At 42.0% G+C, this 23440-nt stretch overlaps 1 protein-coding gene across 3 annotated transcripts in view; it reads left to right on the top strand.

Annotated features, from left to right (window-relative positions):
* The first annotated feature begins 614 nt into the window (after window positions 1-614).
* The window catches only part of LOC112252244 (low-density lipoprotein receptor-related protein 5), a 79271-nt gene continuing 56445 nt past the window's right edge, over window positions 615-23440 (top strand). Inside the window, exons 1-5 of one of the 3 annotated variants that reach the window (XM_024423313.2) lie at window positions 615-1077; window positions 12562-12762; window positions 13035-13251; window positions 16913-17110; window positions 19851-20047. In XM_024423313.2, coding sequence (XP_024279081.2) covers window positions 993-1077; window positions 12562-12762; window positions 13035-13251; window positions 16913-17110; window positions 19851-20047 — 898 coding nt within the window. In that variant the 5' untranslated portion in view covers window positions 615-992. The other 2 variants (XM_024423314.2, XM_042323075.1) reach the window with 2 other exon arrangements.

Raw genomic sequence — 23440 nt, 5'->3', positions numbered from 1 at the left:
GCAACTAGATGATTTTTAAGTGCTATGCGCTTCAGCACTCAGTGGTTTGTGTGGACAACCACTTTGTGGCTGAGCCGTTGTTGCTCCTAGAGGTTTCCACTTCACAATAACAGCATTTACACTTGGCCGGGGCAGCTATTGCAGGGCATACATTTTAAGAACTGACTTGTTCTAAAGGTGGCATTCTATGAAGGTGCTATGTTAAGTCACTGAGCTCTTCAGTAAGGCCATTCTACTGCCAATGTTTGTCTATGGCGATTGCATGGCTGTGTGCTCGGTTTCATATACCTGTCAGCAACTGGCGTGGCTGAAATAATCAAATCCACTAATTTGAAAGGGGTGGTATGTATGTATGTATGTATGTATGTATGTATGTAACCTGTGAGATTTTTTTTTTATTGAACCTGTGAGATTTTTTAAAACTAGGCAAGTCCGTTAAGGACAAATTCTTATTTACAATAATGGCCTACCCTGTTCCAACCCTAACCCGGACGACGCCTGGCCAATTGTGCGCCACCCTATGGGACTCCCAATCACGGCCGGTTGTGATACAGCCTGGAATCGAGCCAGGGTCTGTAGTGACGCTTCTAACACTGAAATGCAGTGCCTTAGACCGCTACGCCACTCGGGACCCTTATAGCCTTAATTAAGTTATCTATTTTTTTTCTAAGAAAATATTTAGATGTAGCAATGATCTTGTCATTGAATGCTTTGGAATTCAATGATTGTAAATGAATTTGTGACATTAGATATGTGCTTTTTTTTTAAAGGTGCAACTATAATTTAAAAACTATCAAGTGAAACACCACGGGCATAAAATAACCGTATGTCTAGTGACGTCGTCCTTTTTCCGCTGTCATTCTCGTTTGTGCCTCCACGATGAGGGCAGGCAGGCAGGCGGGAGTAGCGTTCCAACAAAAGTATCGACCAAGACAGTCGCTTGGATTATAACTTTATTTTGCACAAATAACCAGAAGAATGGAGTCGGAGTTATGGAATTAAAGCTACGAGCAATTGCAATGGACGTTTTTCTCGTGGAATTACTGTTTTATAGTAGCTTGCTCTCTGTAGTTAATGGTAAGTAGCGACTTTTATTGTTCGGACTTTGCTCCGAGTTTACAAAGTTTTAATATGTTTTTTAGAAAACACTGGGAAGCAATGTGGCTTTAGGTACGTGAATGTGTCTCGCTAGAGGTCGGTAGTTATAATAGCCATAATTAAGTTATCCATTTGTGTTTTTAAAGTTAAATAGGCATGTATTTTCGTGTATTATCTTTAAATATACGTTTGAGCCTTTTCTTTACAAGTTGAATACTCACTCCGTGGCAAGGCTATCGCAGGAGTTCACTCAAGTCTAAACTTTCTCGCGTTTTCAATTGATCAGAAGAGTGACATTTTTCAAAATCGGAATTTTGACTATTTATCCCAACTTTACTTAATTCTTGCGGGGTACAGCAAAAGTTCATTTTAGAGCCTATACTCGGAGGCCTCAATGCACTGCGATTGATCGCCGGTGTCGGGTGTCATAAGGACACCGTTTCTGCTTGAAAGTGTGCAAGGTTTGTGGAAAGGAACGACGTTATTTCGCTGATTTCTTTCCACACACTTTGTTTTGGAGTAGCAAAATATAGGCCTACAGAATGTCCCAATGAGATAGGTGAGACAGTTAGTATTGATGTGCACAAATATTTCTGAATACAAATATGCATTTTAGTTATTTTGTAAGATGTAAACCACTAGCAAAATGCATAACAAACCTTTCACCAATTACATTCCATATCTAATACAAGTCTACAAGTGGGACTAGGTCTATAGAGTTCCTGGTTATTTTGGTGCATTTTTTGTCTACTACACTGTTATAGGTCCCATACAAATATTTGTTTGCACTATTAGACAGCGGTTTCCAATAGGTTGACTATGGATGAGTTTGCACTATAGATGAATGGACTGTATAGATACAATTAGTTAATCTTTGATCAAATACCTAGGTTGGCTATGTCTAGGGATAAATCAATCAAGTCTTTCTGTATGCAGTGTACTTGCATGATTAGGCCTGCACATCAAGTGCAGTAGACAACAATTTCCAAAAGTTGGAGAAGTTGAAATATAATCTTTTTTGGTTTAATGGCCGTTCTTCCTTCAAGTTGAAAATGGCAGATTAGGACATGTCTTTAAAGCCCACAATGAATTTGTTGATCCATTTTCCTGGCATTGATTTGGGTGAATTTTCCTATCGAGTGTGTTATCATGAAATACTCTCTTTCGCCAACTCTGATGAATGAACGGTTAATTTAGTTACACCCATGGGTCACTGCTACGGTATAAGCAGTGTGTATCAACCTGAGAGAAAATCTCAGTGTGTGACTTTGACAGAATTTAGGGAGGGGGTGAGCGGATGTAATACACACTCACAGGCTAAAACACAAAACAAGTGTCATTAAACACCAGTCAAGCCAAACACGCAGTGCTGTGTGTAGAGAGAAGCCCTATATTGCCCTGTGACTTATCAATCACTGTATCAATCACTGTTTATTAAAAAATAAGCCAATATATTTTATGTATGATTTTCTAAAAGTTTTATTAAACACTCACATTACACATCCCAGGTAAGATTCAGCCCTTAGATCACTTCAGTGTTTAACATTTAAAAAATAAGTTTGACCATGTTATGTAATTGTGTTGCTTTCTTGCAACTGCATGTTATCATTAATCAATCCTTTCATACCTACGCTATTTATACAATAGATCTGAGTTTTGGCTACTTTTAAAATAAAGCATGGCAGTGTATGGAACAATTAGCTTGTCTTGAGGTGTGGATGTTATTCAATTCCATGGGTGAAGAATGTATAGCTATGGATTAAATGTTTTTCCATTTTTTTAAAAACTTTTGAAATACAATTAGGTTATTGGTTTCATTTCATCTGGGGATTTAGAGAGGACATTTTGTGGAAAGTCTACTCAGTAGCAGGCTGTCTTGATTTCCCCTGGTTCTCCCACACTCCTTTCCCCAACACCTAGGCCTACTCTTCCTCTGTCCTCAACTCCACACACCCAGACACTGCACAGCGCTGATAAGGCTTTAGAGATGGTCTTCCTTCCAGCCAGAACAAAACAAGACAAGAAAAGAAGAGTTAGGGAATCACTTCTCAAGCTGGGCACAGTGCTAGAGCAATGGAGGCTTTCTACCTTTCCTTTCAGGACCCTGTGAAGATGCTGGAGGAAACGGGTACGAAAGTATCTATATCCACAGTAAAACGAGTCCAATATCGACATAACCTGAAAGGCCGCTCAGCAAGGAAGAAGCCACTGCTCCAAAACCGCCATAAAAAAGCCAGACTACAGTTTGCAACTGCACATGGGGACAAAGATTGTACTTTTTGAGAAATGTCCTCTGGTCTGATGAAACAAATATAGAACTAATTGGCCATAAGGACTAGAGGTCGACCGATTATGATTTTTCAACGCCGATACTGATTATTGGAGGACCAAAAAAAGCTGATACCAATTAATCGGACAATTTGTATTTTTTAAATTTTATTTATTTATTTGTCTTAATGACAATTACAACAATACTGAATGAACACTTATTTTAACTCAATATAATACATCAATAAAATCAATTTAGCCTCAAATAAATAATGAAACATGTTAAATTTGGTTTAAATAATGCAAAAACAAAGTGTTGGAGAAGAAAGTGCAATATATGCCATGTAAGAAAGCTAACGTTTAAGTTCCTTGCTCAGAACATGAGAACATATGAAAGTTGGTGGTTCGTTTTAACAGGAGTCTTCAATATTCCCAGGTAAGAAGTTTTAGGTTGTAGTTATTATAGGAATTATAGGACTATTTCTCTCTATACCATTTGTATTTCATATACCTTTGACTATTGGATATTCTTATAGGCAGTTTAGTATTGCCAGTGTAACAGTATAGCTTCCTTACCTCTCCTCGCTCCTACCTGTGCTCGAACCAGGAACACAACGACAATAGCCACCCACGAAAGTGCTGTTTGAATGAATGCTTATGAGCCTGCTGGTGCCTACCATTGCTCAGTCAGACTGCTCTATCAAATCATAGACTTAATTATAACATAACACACAAATGCGAGCCTTTAGGTCATTAATATGGTCGAATCCGGAAACTATCTCGAAAACAAGATGTTTATTTTTTCAGTGAAATACGGAACCGTTACGTATTTTATCTAACTGGTGGCATCCATCAGTCTAAATATTCATGTTACATTGCACAACCTTTAATGGTATGTCATAATTACGTAAAATTCTGGCAAAAATAGGAGGCCCAAATTGTTGTATATATATACTGATTCTGCATGCAATGAACGCAAGAGAAGTGACACAATTTCACCTGGTTAATATTGCCTGCTAACCTGGATTTATTTTAGCTAAATATGCAGGTTTAAAAATATATAGTTCTGTGTATTGATTTTAAGAAAGGCATTGATGTTTATGGTTAGGTACACATTGGAGCAACTATACGCACCGCATCGATTATATGCAACGCAGGACACGCTAGATAAACTTTGATTTGATTTGAAACTAGTAATATCATCAACCATGTGTAGTTAACTAGTGATTATGATTGATTGTTTTTTATAAGATAAGTTTAATGCTAGCTAGCAACTTACCGTGGCTTACTGCATTCGTGTAACAGGCAGGCTCCTTGTGGAGTGCAATGTAATCAGGTGGTTAGAGCGTTGGACAAGTTAACTGTAAGGTTGCAAGATTGAATCCCCGAGCTGACAAGGTAAAAATCTGTCGTTCTGCCCCTGAACAAGGCAGTTAACCCACCGTTCCTAGGCCGTCATTGAAAATAAGAATGTGTTCTTAACTAACTTGCCGAGTTAAATAAAGATTAAATAAAGGTGTAAAAAAAAAAATCTGCCGAATCGGTGTCCAAAAATACAGATTTCTGATTGTTATGAAAACTTGAAATCGGCCATTCCGATTAATCGGTCGACCTCTAATAAGGACCATCGTTATGTTTGGAGGAAAAATGGGGAGGCTTGCAAGCCCGAAGAACACCATCCCAACTGTGAAGCATGCATCATGTTGTGGGGGTGCTTTGCTGCAGGAGGGACTGGTGCACTTCACAAAATAGATGGCATCATGAGTGAGGGAAATTGTTGATATATTGAAGCAACATCTCAAGACATCAGTTAGGAAGTTAAAGCTCGGTCACAAATGGGCCTTCCAAATGGACAATGACCCCAAGCATACTTCCAAAGTTCTGGCAAAATGGCTTAAGGACAACAAAGTCAAGGTATTGGAGTGGCCATCACAAAGCCCTGACCTCAGTCCCATAGAAAATTGGTGGGCAGAACTGAAAAAGTGTGTGCTCACCAGGAGGCCTACAAACCTGACTCAGTTACACCAGCTCTGTCAGGAGGAATGGGCCAGAATTCACCCAACTTATTGTGGGAAGCTTGTGGAAGGCTACCTGACACGTTTCACCCAAGTTAAACTATTTAATGGCAATGCTACCAAATACTAATTGAGTGTATGTAAACTTCTTACCCACTGGGAATGTGATCAAAGAAATAAAAGCTGAAATAAATCATTCTCTCTACTATTATTCTGACTAACTGACCTAAGACATGGAATTTTTACTCAGATTAAATGTCAGGAATTGTGAAAAACTGAGTTTAAATGTATTTGGCTAAGGTGTATGTAAACTTACGACTTCAACTGTATCTGTTTCGGCTTCTTGCAGTCAATAGTCCGTCTACAAATTATTTGTAGTTATGTTCCGGCCCCCCGACCATCCGCTCAAGAAAAATAAGTCCCCCGGGTGAATCTATTTAATGATCCCTGTTCTAGTGTATGTAGAGTTGATAGAGTTAACCCTCACCGGTTAGACCTAGATGTTAGTGCTGAGTTAAGCTACAGCCTTATTAGCTACAACACCAAATGAAAATGTGGCCCATAGGCGGTTTATTTCCATGTATATATTAGCCGGATAATCCTGCTGGTGGAGCCACTTGAACATGATGATGGTAAAATAAGGAACCACATTCTTCTGAGTGAATGATCGTGCCCAGAGGCCAGTCATGGATGTTTAGGAAAGAGCTGGCATTGTTTCTTGTAGTGAGACTGGCTTCTCCTTGGCCCTGCCTCTTGGGTTGTGGCAGAGACAGAGTGCGACTGCTTTGCAGAATGTGGAGTGGACAGGCCTGGCTGCTGCCTCTGCTCTGTTCTCATAAAAAGATCAGCTGTTGTGGAGAGATTGATCTTTGTAATCCCCGCTGTTATGTATGCACTGGGGGCTGAGGTGTCAAGAATCCTCACTGATGGCTTTCGTTGGTCTCTCCCTGGGCCTCCACATTCTGCTGTCTTGTTAGGAATGCCTTTGGATTACCAGTGCTGCATATTTATTTTTAACACGCCAATACACACAACCACTTAGGACTTCTACACTACATCCTTGAGATCTCATAAGAAGTATGTAGGCTACTTGTTGTATGCCAAGTGTTGAGTATGCCTATTTTCTAGAGGCAGCGTTTTTGTGATTGTAGCTTTTCTAGAGCATAGGTCTAGTTCTCCTGTACCTTTTTAGGGATTGATACTGTGTTCCTATGTTCCTCTGTAGGTCTTACTTATCCTCTTTCAGTTTTGACCTATGAACCTGTGATTCAGGGAAGAAAGGAAAGAGGCACACATGGCCTTATGGTAGAATTAGGCTATGACTTGTGGCTTTACATCTAACATCAAATTGTATTGGTCACATACACATGGTTAGCAGATGATATTGCGAGTGTAGCGAAATGGTTGTGCTTCTCGTTCATACAGTGCAGCAATATCTAACATGTAATCTAACAATTCCACAACAACTACCTAATACACACAAATCTAAGTAAAGGAATGGAATGAGAATGTATATACATGTAAATATATGGATGAGCAATGACGGAGCGGCATAGGCAAGATGCAATTGATGGTATGAAAATACAGTATATACAGGAGATGAGTAATGCAAGATATATGTAAACATTATTAAAGTGACCATTGATCCATTTGTTGAAGTGGACAATGATTTCAAATCTGTATTTAGGCAACAACCTCTCTGTGTTAGTGATGTCTGTTTAACAGTCTGATGGCCTTGTTATAGAAGCTGTTTTTCAGTCTCTCGGTCACAGCTTTGATGCACCTGTACTGACCTCGCCTTCTAGTGAACAGACAGTGGCTCGGGTGGTTGTTTTCCTTGATCTTTTTGGCCTTCCTGTGACATCAGGTGCAGTAGGTGACCTGGAGGGCAGGTAGTTTGCCCCCGGTGATGCGTTGTGCAGACAGCACCACCCTCTGGAGAGCCTTGCGGTTGTGAGCGGTGCAGTTGCCGTACCAGGCGGTGATACAGCTCGACAGGATGCTCTCAATTGTGCATCTGTAAAAGTTTGAGGATTTTTAAGACAAATTTCTTCAGCCTCCTAAGGTTGAAGAGGTGCTGTTGTGCCTTCACTACATTTTCTGTGTGGGTGGACCATTTCAGTTTGTCCGTGATGTGTATGCCGAGGAACTTAACTTTCCACCTTCTCCACTGCTGTCCTGTCGCATGTTGATTTTGTCCAACCACACCAGACGGGATCAGGACACGCAGGTTGAAATATCAAAACGAACTCTGAAATAACTATATTAATTTGGGGACAGGTCAAAAAGCATTAAACATGTGAATTTAGCTAGCTAGCTAGATTAACATTGGGTTGCTATTTTACCTGAAATGCACATGGTCCTCTACTCCGAGAATTAATCCACAGATAAAAGGGTAAAAGTTTGTTTCTAGTAATCTCTCCCCCTCCAGGCTTCTTGTTCTTTGGGCTTTATATGGCGGTTGACAACCAACTTGAAGGTGCATTACCAACTGGACTTGAGTGTGAACCTCAGTTCATCTTTCAATTACCCATGTGGGTATATGCTCCTAAAAAGCAATGTGGAGACGGGAGAAGAGGGACTTGCAGCGATTGTATAACATGTATGTGTACATTTATTTAGCAACACTTGTGCACGTGACACGAGCGGTGTGGTCAGCATGTCAAGCTTCTTCTCCCTTGTTCTTCACAAGTACCTGTATGATAGCAGTCTTCTCAGTGTCTCTCTCACTGTCTAGCAGGTGCACCACACTACAAAGACATATGGTATGTGTTTGTGGAATCCAGATTTTATGCCGCAATAAAATCATGGTCTAAACAAGGTTATGTTGGACATTGAAGCCTATGTATGGGGAGGGTAGAAACTGAAGTTTGACGTTTAAAATGTGTAGCTCATCTGTTAATTTGCCTCCCAACTCTTTTGTAGTCAAGAATGAGGAGTCGTGTTCTGAGGATGTGTAGATAGACGGGCAGTACATTGTGATTAGTCTGGGTTTTTACCCTGTTCAGGGGAGGAAGTCCTCATAAGCAGCATCAAGCAGCAGACTGTCTGACTGGCTACACCATGTTCAAATCTGATGTCCATGCCAGCTTCACAAATCCAACATGGCCTATGATTAGAAGGTCACAGGTATGGACCTAAGGGGATTGAAGCAAGTGGTTATACCCCACCCAGAGAATGTTAGAGCATTTTTTTGGGCACCTTTTTATGTAAAACACAAACATTGCTGACTAGGCTAATTGTTTGCTTATGGGCAATTCCACTGTAACGTAATTATGCTTTTTACTCAGATTTTTGTATACCAATCAAAAAACATTGATTTCAAAGTTTAACAAACCATACAACTCCATGCACAAGGGCTATCAATTTACAAAGACAATTTCACAAAACATTTACTGGAAGAACTGTGCAGGTGCAAAGTTTGATAACATAATCATGGTCAAATCTCCCTCAGTTTTTGTTTTATGCGACCACGTCCAAAAATCTTAAAAATGTCTGTTCCGAATTAAGATTCAGTGATGTCTGCAGAAAGAATGGGCTGTCAGCTATGACATGACACCTTGAGTTTTAAAACATCTATTTTGGTTATTAAACTACAATAGGTGAAGTGTATTTACATCATTCTCTTCATGGTGATGTATCCTGAATAGGTACACAAAGGTTGAAATGTGCAATATCCTTCTTTTTCATATTTTGGTATTATTCTACACACTGGCTTATTGTAATCCCCCCCCCCCAAACAAGATATGTACAGTACATTATACTGTACTCTGACCACCAGATGACAAAATAACTTATGAGTTGAACATAACTGTATGGCAGTAGAAGGGAGGACATTATGAGGTGACTCAACTGGTTTGTGACTACGATGATTTCCCATTGTAGCCAATTCAATTGCATTAATTCCATTACCGATTTTGTAACAGCATTGAGTTTTAATCACTTAATAATTCATAAACAAACTTGACACCATTAACACTAACTAATTGGTAGGTCTACCCTTTACTTGTTACTTCTGTGAACTTTCATAATCCTCCCTTTTCATTAGTAAGAGAAATTAGAAAATATCTTAAAGATATGTGGGTTTTTGGTAACACAATTACAATGTATGGCAATGTTCCTGAAACTTACAGAAGGCAATTTCCAAAACAAAAAATGTGTTGATATTAGTTGGCAGGGGTCTTTTCTTCAACATTGTGTTTTGATATACACTGCTCAAAAAAATAAAGGGAACACTAAAATAACACATCCTAGATCTGAATGAATGAAATCTTCTTTTCTTTACATAGTTGAATGTGCTGACAACAAAATCACACAAAAATTATCAATGGAAATCAAATTTATCAACCCATGGAGGTCTGGATTTGGAGTCACACTCAAAATTAAAGTGGAAAACCACACTACAGGCTGATCCAACTTTGATGTAATGTCCTTAAAACAAGTCAAAATGAGGCTCAGTAGTGTGTGTGTGGCCTCCACGTGCCTGTATGACCTCCCTGCAATGCCTGGGCATGCTCCTGATGAGTTGGCGGTCAACTCCTGGACAGTCTGTGGTGCAACGTGGCGTTGGTGGATGGAGCGAGATATGATGTCCCAGATGTGCTCAATTGGATTCAGGTCTGGGGAACGGGCAGGCCAGTCCATAGTATCAATGCCTTCCTCTTGCAGGAACTGCTGACACACTCCAGCCACATGAGGTCTAGCATTGTCTTGCATTAGGAGGAACCCATGGCCAACCGCACCAGCATATGGTCTCACAAGGGGTCTGAGGATCTCATCTCGGTACCTAATGGCAGTCAGGCTACCTCTGGCGAGCCCATGGAGGGCTGTGCGGCCCCCCAAAGAAATGCCACCCCACACCATGACTGACCCACCGCCAAACCGGTCATGCTGGAGGATGTTGCAGGCAGCAGAACGTTCTCCATGGCGTCTTCAGACTCTGTCACGTGCTCAGTGTGAACCTGCTTTCATCTGTGAAGAGCACAGGGCGCCAGTGGCGAATTTTCCAATCTTGGTGTTCTCTGGCAAATGCCAAACGTCCTGCACGGTGTTGGGCTGTAAGCACAACCCCCACCTGTCTCTGTCGGGCCCTCATACCACCCTCATGGAGTCTGTTTCTGACCGTTTGAGCAGACACATGCACATTTGTGGCCTGCTGGAGGTCATTTTGCAGGGCTCTGGCAGAGCTCCTCCTGCTCCTCCTTGCACAGAGGCGGAGGTAGCGGTCCTGCTGCTGGGTTGTTGCCCTCCTACGGCCTCCTCCACGTCTCCTGATGTACTGGCCTCTCCTGGTAGCGCCTCCATGCTCTGGACACTACGCTGACAGACACAGCAAACCTTCTTGCCACAGCTCGCATTGATGTTCCATCCTGGATGAGCTGCACTACCTGAGCCACTTGTGTGGGTTGTAGACTCCGTCTCATGCTACCACTAGAGTTAAAGCACCGCCAGCATTCAAAAGGGACCAAAACATCAGCCAGGAAGCATAGGAACTGAGAAGTGGTCTGTGGTCACCACCTGCAGAACCACTCCTTTATTGGGGGAGTCTTGCTAATTGCCTATAATTTCCACCTATTGTCTATTCCATTTGCACAACAGCATGTGAAATTTATTGTCAATCAGTGTTGCTTCCTAAGTGGACAGTTTGATTTCACAGAAATGTGATTGACTTGGAGTTACATTGTGTTTAAGTGTTACCTTTATTTTTTTGAGCAGTGTATTTCTTCTGCATTTTAACACTTATTTTCTGGTAGATGTTTTACCAGAAATCAAAGACTTTGCATTTTCCTAATTATTTGGATGGAAAATGGTATAAAAAAAGTGAGCCTTTAAAATAAAATTGACTCTTAGTTTTCATTTGACACCTACATTGACATTTGTCAGAGTTTCCACTTTGAAAATGTGGCGCCGGACAACATGACCAGAAAGATTAAAAAATTTAACGGCCATTTGAGAAATTTACTGAACCCATATGCATTGCTCAGAATGACAGAAATCCCATTTAGATTATGGCAATGCATTTTAACAGAACGTGCAACTCCTGTTCCGTATGTGACCGAGATGAAAATCTCTTATACATGCGGGCTTCAATTACCAGTTAAAAAAAAGAAATAAAATTGTAGCTATTTTTAATCATGCACCAAAATGTTTTTTAACACGCGATTCCATTTAGAATTGTTGCGCAATGAATGTTCTTATAAAAGCACGTTTTACTGCAGGAGGAGAAATCCCACTCAAAATACCTGTTCCGTATGTGACCGAGATGAAAATCTCTGAAAAAAAAGTATGCTGTCTGCGTGTGACAGTTGTGTTGGATAAATAAGATACATGATGACTAACAAAAATACACACAAATAACCTATCAACTGATAAGCATGACTGTCAAACGTATTTCCATCGATGAATAAAAAGCATTATCTTGCAAAGGGATTTTTTTCCTGCTGGTCATTTTGTCCGTAAACAATTTGTTAGTTCAGTAATAGGAAAAAAAAGGAAAAAGCTGCCAGTTGCCAGCCAACGGAAACCCTGGCTACGATGAACTTCACATGTTGGTGCTCATGGGTCCTTTTAGATGGAAATACTTTTTTAAAACTCTATTAGGCCAAGTACAGATTTTTATGCTCTTTAACAAAAGTCTATTCAAGTGGCAGAGAGTTGACACCATAAGTTTTCTATTACTATGCCACTCAGTCTTATTCATATATTAAACTGATGCATTGGAGTAACTGTCCCAGTGAGGCGCTGTGCTGTGGTGGAAACCAATGATGGCTCTTGTCTGGTGTTTTGGTGCTTAGTTACCTGGCATGCTGGTAAACCACAGCGTGGCACACCTAACCCACAGCCCTCTCTCCTCTTTTCTCTGCAGGCATTGTGTCAGCACTGTCTGCATGTGATGACATCAGTCTGTGTGCATGCATCCAATGCCTCCATCCCACTCAAAAGTCACTGAGGCACCACTTACTTACTGGGTGGCACATTATGCAATCCAGCCTTTGGCTATTGGCTTTCACTCTCATTGCGGAATATCTAACTCGATTCTAAATGTAACTAACATGAACTGTCATGGAATTCTCTGCTTAGTTACTTTTCAACCTTGGTAGGTGGCTGTGCTAAATGAGAATAGGGTGTATGGTTGTGTACCTTTTCTTTAATGTAATGTATTTCTTCTAATTTTCCTCAGGATCCCCCTTGCTGCTGTTTGCCAACCGGCGGGATGTGAGGCTGGTGGATGTGGAGATGGGAAGGCCAGAGTCAGCAGTGGTGGTCAGTGATCTGGAGGATGCTGCTGCTGTGGATTTCCTCTACTCTGAAGGACTCATCTTCTGGACCGATGTCAGCGAGGAGGCCATCAAGCAAACCTACTACAATCAGTCCACCAACTGTAAGCTTCACACTGCTACATCCAAGTTAGGGACTGTTCTTATGTTGTTGTCTTACATTTGTAAGTGTGTTAAATATTTAGTTGTTTTTAAGTTTGGTGCAAATATAATCGAAAAACAATTTATTCTGCAAAACAGAAAAACTTGAAGAAAGGTCCAACACCTATGGATATATCTAGAAAATAACAGCAGAATGTCACTATTAATGGAGGGATATTGATATTGAAGTTTAGACCTAAGTGTTCCCACTGAAATGTTGGGCTTTTGTTTTCAGCTCTGAAAGAGGCCTTGGGGACAAGGCAAACGGTTGTTGTGTCAGGTCTCGACTCCCCTGACGGACTAGCTTGTGATTGGCTGGGCCGTAAACTATACTGGACCGACTCGGAGACCAATCGCATTGAGGTAGCCAACCTGGATGGCACCTCTCGCAAGGTGCTATTCTGGTTGGACCTGGACCAGCCCAGGGCCATCGCCCTGAACCCAGCCCACTGGTGAGTCTCTGGCCTGGCCTCTCTCTCTCCCCTGACTGGGATGTTGGTGATGTATCCACAGCAGCAGCCCCTTCCATCCATGTGTATTTATGGTTCATATATGCATCTGTTGGTTGAGTGAGATGGTGGAAAACCTGCTTTTCAGCTGGGTCTGTTTCCTGTCGTTGTGTTGCGTAGATCCTCTGGAGTTGACTGCTCTTCTCTCATAGGGCACTGTTTCTAATTATATGTTGGGGACTAAGGATGTGTATCCATTGTTAGCATTATTGAGTCAGTATAATTTCACTCTAGTCAGTGGAAAGTACTGCAGTAATACCTTTTTTATTTCATGGATTTGGTGCTATTTTTGAACACGTATGGTTTTGTGGAAAAAAACTTCAAACCTCAAGAACCTGAGTTTTTCTATTTATTAACATGGGGTTATAAAACGAAACAAAGGTTAAAAGGGTGAAGAGTATAAAACGATGATCCATTCTTCCACAAATCCACATTTTGATTTTAATGGAGGTGCAGAAGAGGTAGATATGGCACTTGGTCAAAAACAATACTTAGATTCTTTCCAGACAAGGCATTTTTTTGGTTGCATGTAACTTCTTTAGACCTTTTATGGAAGTACTTACCGGCCGTAATGGCAGTAATGACGATAGTTGCTCTGCGAAACTCCATTATTTGGTAGGCACCGATCAAACTTTGACATTATTAAGCTTGAAAGCTGGTGAAAGGCCAGTTGAATGGCTGCTTCCTGGACTTGAAGGAGAATCGCCATATTCAACGTCTCCTGTATGACCAGATTCTGGTTCAGTGTAGACCTAGATCAGCATGTGTATACAACGGTATATTTTAAATTGGAAGAATATGCGAAGCATTAATATTTTAGAAGCATCAGATGATAGAATTAACTTTAATGTTCCAAGGGAAAACTTGTCTTAGACACACAGCTACACACAAGCTACATAAAGCAAGATAACTTTTAATGTAACCTCTAATTAGCGTCCACTGGGAAACACTGACCAACACTTTGGTTCCAGCCCTGTCACAATAACTCCTCCCTGGCTTTTTCATTTATTGTCATGTCAAACAGCATTGAATTCAAAGTGCCCACGATATCCCAAGTTGTGGTTGAAGTTTGTTTTATACAAGGAGAAATCCCCAATTAAAACACTTAGAATGTACTGTATGTGTTGCCACCCTAGGGTCATGCACTACTCATAAAGCATATTTAGAACTTTTATTATTAAAAAAACAAAAATACCTTCAAATATGTCATTACTGTCAAAAATGTGAAAAATGTTGTGATGATATTTTGGCCATATCGCCCAGTCCTACCAACACCTTCTCTAGCCATTTTGTGAACCACAGACCAGGACAATTGGGAAACCAGGAGGCAGCTCATATGTTGTTCACAAATTCTGTATGTTTGTGTCTGGTTAGGTTATTTTAGAATCGCTTTTCAGTTCTTAGACCATTTTGATTCTGTCAATTTAACCGAACCTAGGGCCCACACCTAGATCTGTTATATTTGCTGGTGGCCTTCCCCGCCCATCCACCTCCATAGCTGTCTATGAATAGAAATTTAGCATGCCTAATTAAGCCTGCTTTCAATGTAGTGCACATTGAAGCGACTGCAGCTATTCTGGGCACAACATGCAGACAGCTTGGAGATCTGGCGAATTTTAAGATATACAGTGCCTTGCGAAAGTATTCGGCCCCCTTGAACTTTGCGGCCTTTTGCCACATTTCAGGCTTCAAACATAAAGATATAAAACTGTATTTTTTTTGTGAAGAATCAACAACAAGTGGGACACAATCATGAAGTGGAACGACATTTATTGGATATTTCAAACTTTTTTAACAAATCAAAAACTGAAAAATTGGGCGTGCAAAATTATTCAGCCCCTTTACTTTCAGTGCAGCAAACTCTCTCCAGAAGTTCAGTGAGGATCTCTGAATGATCCAATGTTGACCTAAATGACTATTGATGATAAATACAATCCACCTGTGTGTAATCAAGTCTCCGTATAAATGCACCTGCACTGTGATAGTCTCAGAGGTCCGTTAAAAGCGCAGAGAGCATCATGAAGAACAAGGAACACACCAGGCAGGTCCGAGATACTGTTGTGAAGAAGTTTAAAGCCGGATTTGGATACAAAAAGATTTCCCAAGCTTTAAACATCCCAAGGAGCACTGTGCAAGCGATAATATTGAAATGGAAGGAGTATCAGACCACTGCAAATCTACCAAGACCTGGCCGTCCCTCTAAACTTTCAGCTCAAACAAGGAGAAGACTGATCAGAGATGCAGCCAAGAGGCCCATGATCACTCTGGATGAACTGCAGAGATCTACAGCTGAGGTGGGAGACTCTGTCCATAGGACAACAATCAGTCGTATATTGCACAAATCTGGCCTTTATGGAAGAGTGGCAAGAAGAAAGCCATTTCTTAAAGATATCCATAAAAAGTGTTGTTTAAAGTTTGCCACAAGCCACCTGGGAGACACACCAAACATGTGGAAGAAGGTGCTCTGGTCAGATGAAACCAAAATGTAACTTTTTGGCAACAATGCAAAATGTTATGTTTGGCGTAAAAGCAACACAGCTCATCACCCTGAACACACCATCCCCACTGTCAAACATGGTGGTGGCCACATCATGGTTTGGGCCTGCTTTTCTTCAGCAGGGACAGGGAAGATGGTTAAAATTGATGGGAAGATGGATGGAGCCAAATACAGGACCATTCTGGAAGAAAACCTGATGGAGTCTGCAAAAGACCTGAGACTGGGATGGAGATTTGTCTTCCAACAAGACAATGATCCAAAACATAAAGCAAAATCTACAATGGAATGGTTCAAAAATAAACATATCCAGGTGTTAGAATGGCCAAGTCAAAGTCCAGACCTGAATCCAATCGAGAATCTGTGGAAAGAACTGAAAACTGCTGTTCACAAATGCTCTCCATCCAACCTCACTGAGCTCGAGCTGTTTTGCAAGGATCAATGGGAAACAATTTCAGTCTCTCGATGTGCAAAACTGATAGAGACATACCCCAAGTGACTTACAGCTGTAATCGCAGCAAAAGGTGGCGCTACAAAGTATTAACTTAAGGGGGCTGAATAATTTTGCACGCCCAATTTTTCAGTTTTTGATTTGTTAAAAAAAGTTTGAAATATCCAATAAATGTCGTTCCACTTCATGATTGTGTCCCACTTGTTGTTGATTCTTCACAAAAAAATACAGTTTTATATCTTTATGTTTGAAGCCTGAAATGTGGCAAAAGGTCGCAAAGTTCAAGGGGGCCGAATACTTTCACAAGGCACTGTATATCTGGCTTTGTCAGAGGACCTGTAGATATGTGAATGTGTGTGTGTTTGTGCATGCGTATGTTCGCGAGCATCTGTGGTTTTAAAATGAGGATAAGTAGAAAAAAGGTTTCAACTTTCAAGCCCTTTGTAGAGCACCACTGATAAGACTCACTCTGTGTTTTGCTGGGTGTTTTGTCTAGTTTGTTTCCAGCTGCATTTGGCTCCAACCACAAGACTTGCCCGGTGAAAATAAAACCCTACCATTTGTCGGACTTTTCTTTCATAGGTATCAGATGTGGTTATGTGGGTGGGTTTGTTTGGCCTGATCAGATTGGTTGTGATTTTGACACAATTATTTTCCAGCTATATGTACTGGACAGACTGGGGAGAGGAGCCTCGCATCGAGAGGGCAGGGATGGACGGAAGCAACAGGAAGATCATCGTGGAGGTGGACATCTATTGGCCCAATGGCCTCACCATTGACCTGGACGAACAGAAACTGTACTGGGCAGACGCCAAGCTGAGCTTCATACACAGAGCCAACCTGGACGGCTCCTCACGGTTAGTTGGTCTTCTCTCTCGAGCACACATTTTCTCCCTCTCTCCCTGTTCTTCTCATTATTGTTTTTTACACCCTTAGTGGAAAAACAGCCAGGGATCCCAGACTGAACTATGGCACTGGGCTGAACTTAATTTCAGAGGATGGTATGGATGTAACCTCCAATCCAAACACATTTGAATCTGGAGGCCCCAATCCCGACATTGGCTCTGCACGTAGGCCCAGTTGTGACCCCTCCCTCTGTGTGGTTCTCTAAACTGGAAATTACATCTCCGCCATACTGTTGTAACCCTATCTGACTTGGCATTATGGTTGTGATTGGGGCCCTCGGGGCAAAGATTGACTTTTCTTTGTGTAATTGAGGTTTAATGGCAATATTAATAAAGAGGTATGGCAGGTTTACCTTTTCTTGTTTAGACAATAGACCACTTTCAACAGGATGTAGAATGAGAGAGGTTGTTTTCTCAAGACCAATGCAGTTGTATTGCCCTTAGAGTTTGTGTATAAGTTGTTCAGGAAACGATTTCCCAATTTGAGATTGAGGATACGAATAAGATGCACCATGGTAGAATTTTCCAATTGGCAAGAGACAGTTGAATTGCATAATTGACCTCCAGTAATGGTACTCCATTGTTGAAGTTGGTCGGAATTATCATAAGCACTTTTACCGAGAAATGTAAACTTCATCCCAGAAGTAGTTTCTGTTAGCATTTACCTATTCTCTGTGTTAAAGCAAGAAGTTTTGCTTTTCATGTGCACATTCTTGAGACGTCTGATTAATGGAGCAGTTTGCAGTATGTTTTAAATGGCTTCAAACACACACATGTCCAACTTCCAAGTACATCAAATGCGAAATAGCTGTGAAATCGGGATGTAATACATTTCTTCTCTCCCAACCCAAGTTCTTCAAACGCTAATAACGTTTTGGGGAGAACATGCTGTCACCCTCTATCCCTCTGGAAATGGATCCCTTACCAACCAACAGTTGAAGTCGGAAGTTTACATACATCTTAGCCAAATACATTTAAACTCAGTTTTTCACAATTCCTGACATTTAATCCTAGTATAAATCCCCTGTTTTAGGACAGTTAGGATCAATCACCACTTCATTTTAAGAATGTGAAATGTCAGAATAATAGTAGAGAGAATGATTTATTTCAGCTTTTATTTCTTTCATCACATTCCCAGTGGGTAAGACGTTTACATGCACTCAATTAGTATTTGGTAGCATTGGCTTTAAATTGTTTAACTTGGGTCAAACATTTTGGCTAGACCCTCCACAAGCTTCCCACTATAAGTTGGGTGAATTTTGGCCCATTCCTCCTGACAGAGCTGGTGTAACATAGTCAGGTTTGTAGGCCTCCTTGCTCGCACACACTTTTTCAGTTCTGCCCACCAATTTTTTATGGGATTGAGGTCAGGGCTTTGTGATGGCCACTCCAATACCTTGACTTTGTCCTTAAGCCATTTTGCCACAACTTTGGAAGTATGCTTGTGGTCATTGTCTATTTGAAAGACCCATTTGCGACCAAGCTTTAACTTCCTGACTGATGTCTTGAGATGTTGCTTCAATATATCCACATCATTTTCCTACCTCATGATGCCATCTATTTTGTGAAGTGCACCAGTCCCTCCTGCAGCAAAGCACCCCCACAACATGATGCTGCCACCCCCGTGCTTCACGGTTGGGATGGTGTTCTTCGATTTGCAAGGCTCCCCCTTTTTCCTCCAAACATAACGATGGTCATTATGGCTTTTTTTATGGCTTGATAAGCAGCCTTTCAGGTTATGTCGATATAGGACTCATTTTACTGTGGCTATAGATACCTTTGTACCAATTTCCTCCAGCATCTTCACAAGGTCCTTTGCTGTTGTTCTGGGATTTATTTGCACTTTTCGCACCAACGTACATTCATCTGTAGGAGACAGAACTCGTCTCCTTCCTGAGCGGTATGACGGCCGCATGGTCCCATGGTGTTTATACTTGCATACTATTGTTTGTACAGATGAACGTGGTACCTTCAGGCGTTTGGAAATTGCTCCCAAGGATGAACCAGACTTGTGGAGGTCCTAGCTTCTAAAGCCATGACATAATATCTGGAATTTTCCAAGCTGTTTAAAGGCACAGTCAACTTAGTGTATGTAAACTTCTGACCCACTGGAATTGTGATACAGGGAATTATAAGTGAAATAATCTGTCTGTAAACAATTGTTGGAAAAATTACTTGTGTCATGCACAAAGTAGATGTCCTAATCGACTTGCCAAAACTATAGTTTGTTAACAAGAAATTTGTGGAGTGGTTGAAAAACGAGTTTTAATGACAACCTACGTGTATGTAAACTTACGACTTCAACTGTATGTAGTCACCGGCCTGACTGTGTTGTCTGCTGGAGCAGAAGGGAGCAGAGTGCTGTACTAGTGGATGGGGTTGCACTATGCTGTTCTGCTCTGACTGACTTCCTTTCTGAATCAGGACAGCTGTACCATTAGTGCAACCGTTCCCCTTCTAAAAAGTGTACCAGATGCTCCATTAAAGTCTGACAACCTGATTTGTTTTATTTCCTCCTGGAAAAGGCTTGAAGTGGCTCCTGAAAGCTACGTGTTCTAACAGATCTGCTTTAGGGTCTCACAGAGATCCCAACCAAGGGGCTCTCGGTTGTTTTTGGGTGGTTAGTTTTGAACTGTCATGCATTAAAGATAAAAACGGTATTCTGATCTGTAAAAATATGTTGAATTCACAGGGAGACTGTGGTGGAGGGCACCCTCACCCACCCGTTTGCCCTCACCCTGTCAGACGAGACTCTCTACTGGACAGACTGGCAGACCCGCTCCATCCACGCCTGCAACAAACACACTGGAGACAAGAGGAGGGAGATACTCAGTGGAATCTACTCCCCCATGGACATCCAAGTGCTGGGTTCAGATAGACAGCCAGATAGTAAGTACGGCTGGGTCCTGATAGACAGTCCAGACAGTAACTGCTGCTGGGTCCAGATAGACAGTAACTGTTGCTGTGTCCAGATAGACAGTAACTGTTGCTGGGTCCAGATAGACAGTCCAGACAGTAACTGTTGCTGGGTTCAGATAGACAGTCCAGACAGTAACTGTTGCTGGGTCCAGATAGACAGTCCAGACAGTAACTGTTGCTGGGTCCAGATAGACAGTAACTGCTGCTGGGTCCAGATAAGACAGTCCAGACAGTAACTGTTGCTGGGTCCAGATAGACAGTAACTGTTGCTGGGTTCAGATAGACAGCCAGATAGTAAGTACTACTGGGTCCAGATAGACAGTCCAGACAGTAACTGTTGCTGGGTCCAGATAGACAGTCCAGACAGTAACTGTTGCTGGGTCCAGATAGACAGTAACTGCTGCTGGGTCCAGATAGACAGTCCAGACAGTAACTGTTGCTGGGTCCAGATAGACAGTCCAGACAGTAACTGTTGCTGGGTTCAGATAGACAGCCAGATAGTAAGTACTGCTGGGTCCAGATAGACAGTCGAGACAGTAACTGTTGCTGGGTCCAGATAGACAGTAACTGTTGCTGGGTCCAGATAGACAGTCCAGACAGTAACTGTTGCTGGGTCCAGATAGACAGTCCAGACAGTAACTGTTGCTGGGTCCAGATAGACAGTAACTGTTGCTGGGTCCAGATAGACAGTAACTGCTGCTGGGTCCAGATAGACAGTAACTGCTGCTGGGTCCAGATAGACAGTAACTGCTGCTGGGTCCAGATAGACAGTAACTGCTGCTGGGTCCAGATAGACAGTAACTGCTGCTGGGTCCAGATAGACAGTCCGGACAGTAACTGTTGCTGGGTACAGATAGACAGCCAGATAGTAAGTACTGCTGGGTCCTGATAGACAGTCCAGACAGTAACTGTTGCTGGGTCCAGATAGACAGTAACTGCTGCTGGGTCCAGATAGACAGTCCAGACAGTGACTGTTGCTGGGTCCAGATAGACAGTAACTGTTGCTGGGTCCAGATAGACAGTCCAGACAGTAACTGTTGCTGGGTCCAGATAGACAGTCCAGACAGTAACTGTTGCTGGGTTCAGATAGACAGCCAGATAGTAAGTACTGCTGGGTCCAGATAGACAGTCGAGACAGTAACTGTTGCTGGGTCCAGATAGACAGTAACTGCTGCTGGGTCCAGATAGACAGTCCAGCCAGTAACTACTGCTGGGTTCAGATAGACAGCCAGATAGTAAGTACTGCTGGGTCCAGATAGACAGTCCAGACAGTAACTAATGCTTGGTCCATACAGACTGTAACTCATTTTGGGTCCAGACAGATTGCCAGCAAGACAGTAACTAATGCTGGGTCCAGACAGACAGCCAGACAGTAACTAATGCTGGGTCCAGACATACAGCCAGACAGTAACTAATGCTGGGTCCAGGCAGACAGTTAGACAGTAACTAATGCTGGGTCCATACAGACTGTAACTCATTTTGGGTCCGGATAGCCAGCAAGACAGTAACTAGTGCTGGGTCCAGATAGACAGCCAGCCAGACAGTAACTAGTGCTGGGTCCAGATAGACAGCTAGCCGGACAGTAACTAGTGCTGGGTCCAGATAGACAGCCTGACAGTAACTAGTGCTAGGTCCAGATAGACAGCCAGCCAGACAGTAACTAGTGCTGGGTCCAGATATACAGCCAGACAGACAGTAACTAGTGCTGGGTCCAGATATACAGCCAGACAGACAGTAACTAGTGCTGGGTCCAGATATATAGCCAGACAGACAGTAACAAGTGCTGGGTCCAGATAGACAGCCAGACAGACAGTAACTAGTGCTGGGTCCAGATAGACAGCCAGCCAGACAGTAACTGGTGCTGGGTCCAGATAGACAGCCAGCCAGACAGTAACTAGTGCACGGTCCAGATATACAGCCAGACAGACAGTAACTAGTGCTGGGTCCAGATAGACAGCCAGACAGACAGTAACTAGTGCTGGGTCCAGATAGACAGCCAGCCAGACAATAACTAGTGCTGGGTCCAGATAGACAGCCAGCCAGACAGTAACTAGTGCTGGGTCCAGATAGACAGCCAGCCAGACAATAACTAGTGCTGGGTCCAGATAGACAGCCAGCCAGACAATAACTAATGATGTGTCCTATTAGACAGCCTACATAAATGTGTGTGTTCATGTATGATCATCTTGTTTGGATAAAGCAAATGATGTTTAATAAGCCCATGTGGGCTGGGCATTGTAAAGATGCATGACACAACAATAAAATCAATCAGACAACCAGACAGTATGTAGTGCCTTTTCAGTTCAATCTGTGCAATATGTTAATGTTAAGTACACATGAATGTCCCCCCAGTACTCTTAGTTTTCTTATGCACAACATAACAGATTGCCTTTGTTTTGTAAGGATATTTTTTAGACTGACCTGATAGACAGTTAGTGTCCATACACAGTAAAATGGGGTCATGGTGTACAATTAATCTGTCAAGAAATGAACATTTTCAAATGTCTGACATTCCTGGCTGGACAAATAAATGTCTGTGCTGTGCAGAAACGGAGATGTTCCAGCATGCTATGATTCCCATCTCCGTGGCATGTGTGTATGCGTGCGTGGGTGTGTGTTGAGACTGGAAGTGACAAACTGATTACTTTGGCAGTGTGTAAACATTGGTGCGCCAGTTATTGTGTGTGTTTGTTTGGGGAATGAATGATAAAGAACTCCACCATTATGGTGGTTTGCTTCTCTCCAGGAGTGTGGGGAGGGCAGGGGATGTAGAGAAAGAAGGGTTCGATTTTTTGAGTAAATGACATGGAAATTGAGCTAGCCTAGTGGTTAGAGCGTTGGGCCAGTAACCAAAAGGTTGCTGGATTGAATCCCGGAGCTGACAAGGTAAAAATCTGTAATTCTGCCCTTGAACAAGGCAGTTAACCTGCTATTCCCTGGTAGGTCGTCATTGTGATTAAGAATTTGTTCTTAACTGACTTGCCTAGTTAAATAAAAAATTTAAAAAATTTATAAACATTGGCCAATAAATCATCACCTTACCTGTATATCAAGCCTCCATAAATCAAATCCAAAAATGTATTGGCTTTTTTTAGACTGTGTGTGTGAGAGTTTGAGTAGTTTGAATGTAGCCGTTGTAATCAGCCTGTAGTGCTGTGTGAAGGGGAGGGGGTTGGTGTTTGCTGCTCTGCTGTGCCAGCCACTGGGCTCTGTAGCTCTGTAGTGCCATGCTGAGAGTAGACAAGGAAAATCTCACCACATGATATCAAACTTTATGGCACAGCTATTGTCCAAGCAGTGATTTTATTGTGGAGGGAAATATCAATGTTGGTCTTGTTTGAAAATGTTTTTCTTTTGTTTCAT

This window comes from Oncorhynchus tshawytscha, linkage group LG06, assembly GCF_018296145.1.
Source record: "Oncorhynchus tshawytscha isolate Ot180627B linkage group LG06, Otsh_v2.0, whole genome shotgun sequence".
NCBI classification, from domain to species: Eukaryota; Metazoa; Chordata; class Actinopteri; order Salmoniformes; family Salmonidae; genus Oncorhynchus; species Oncorhynchus tshawytscha.
This window is presented reverse-complemented; position numbering and strand designations above follow the sequence as displayed.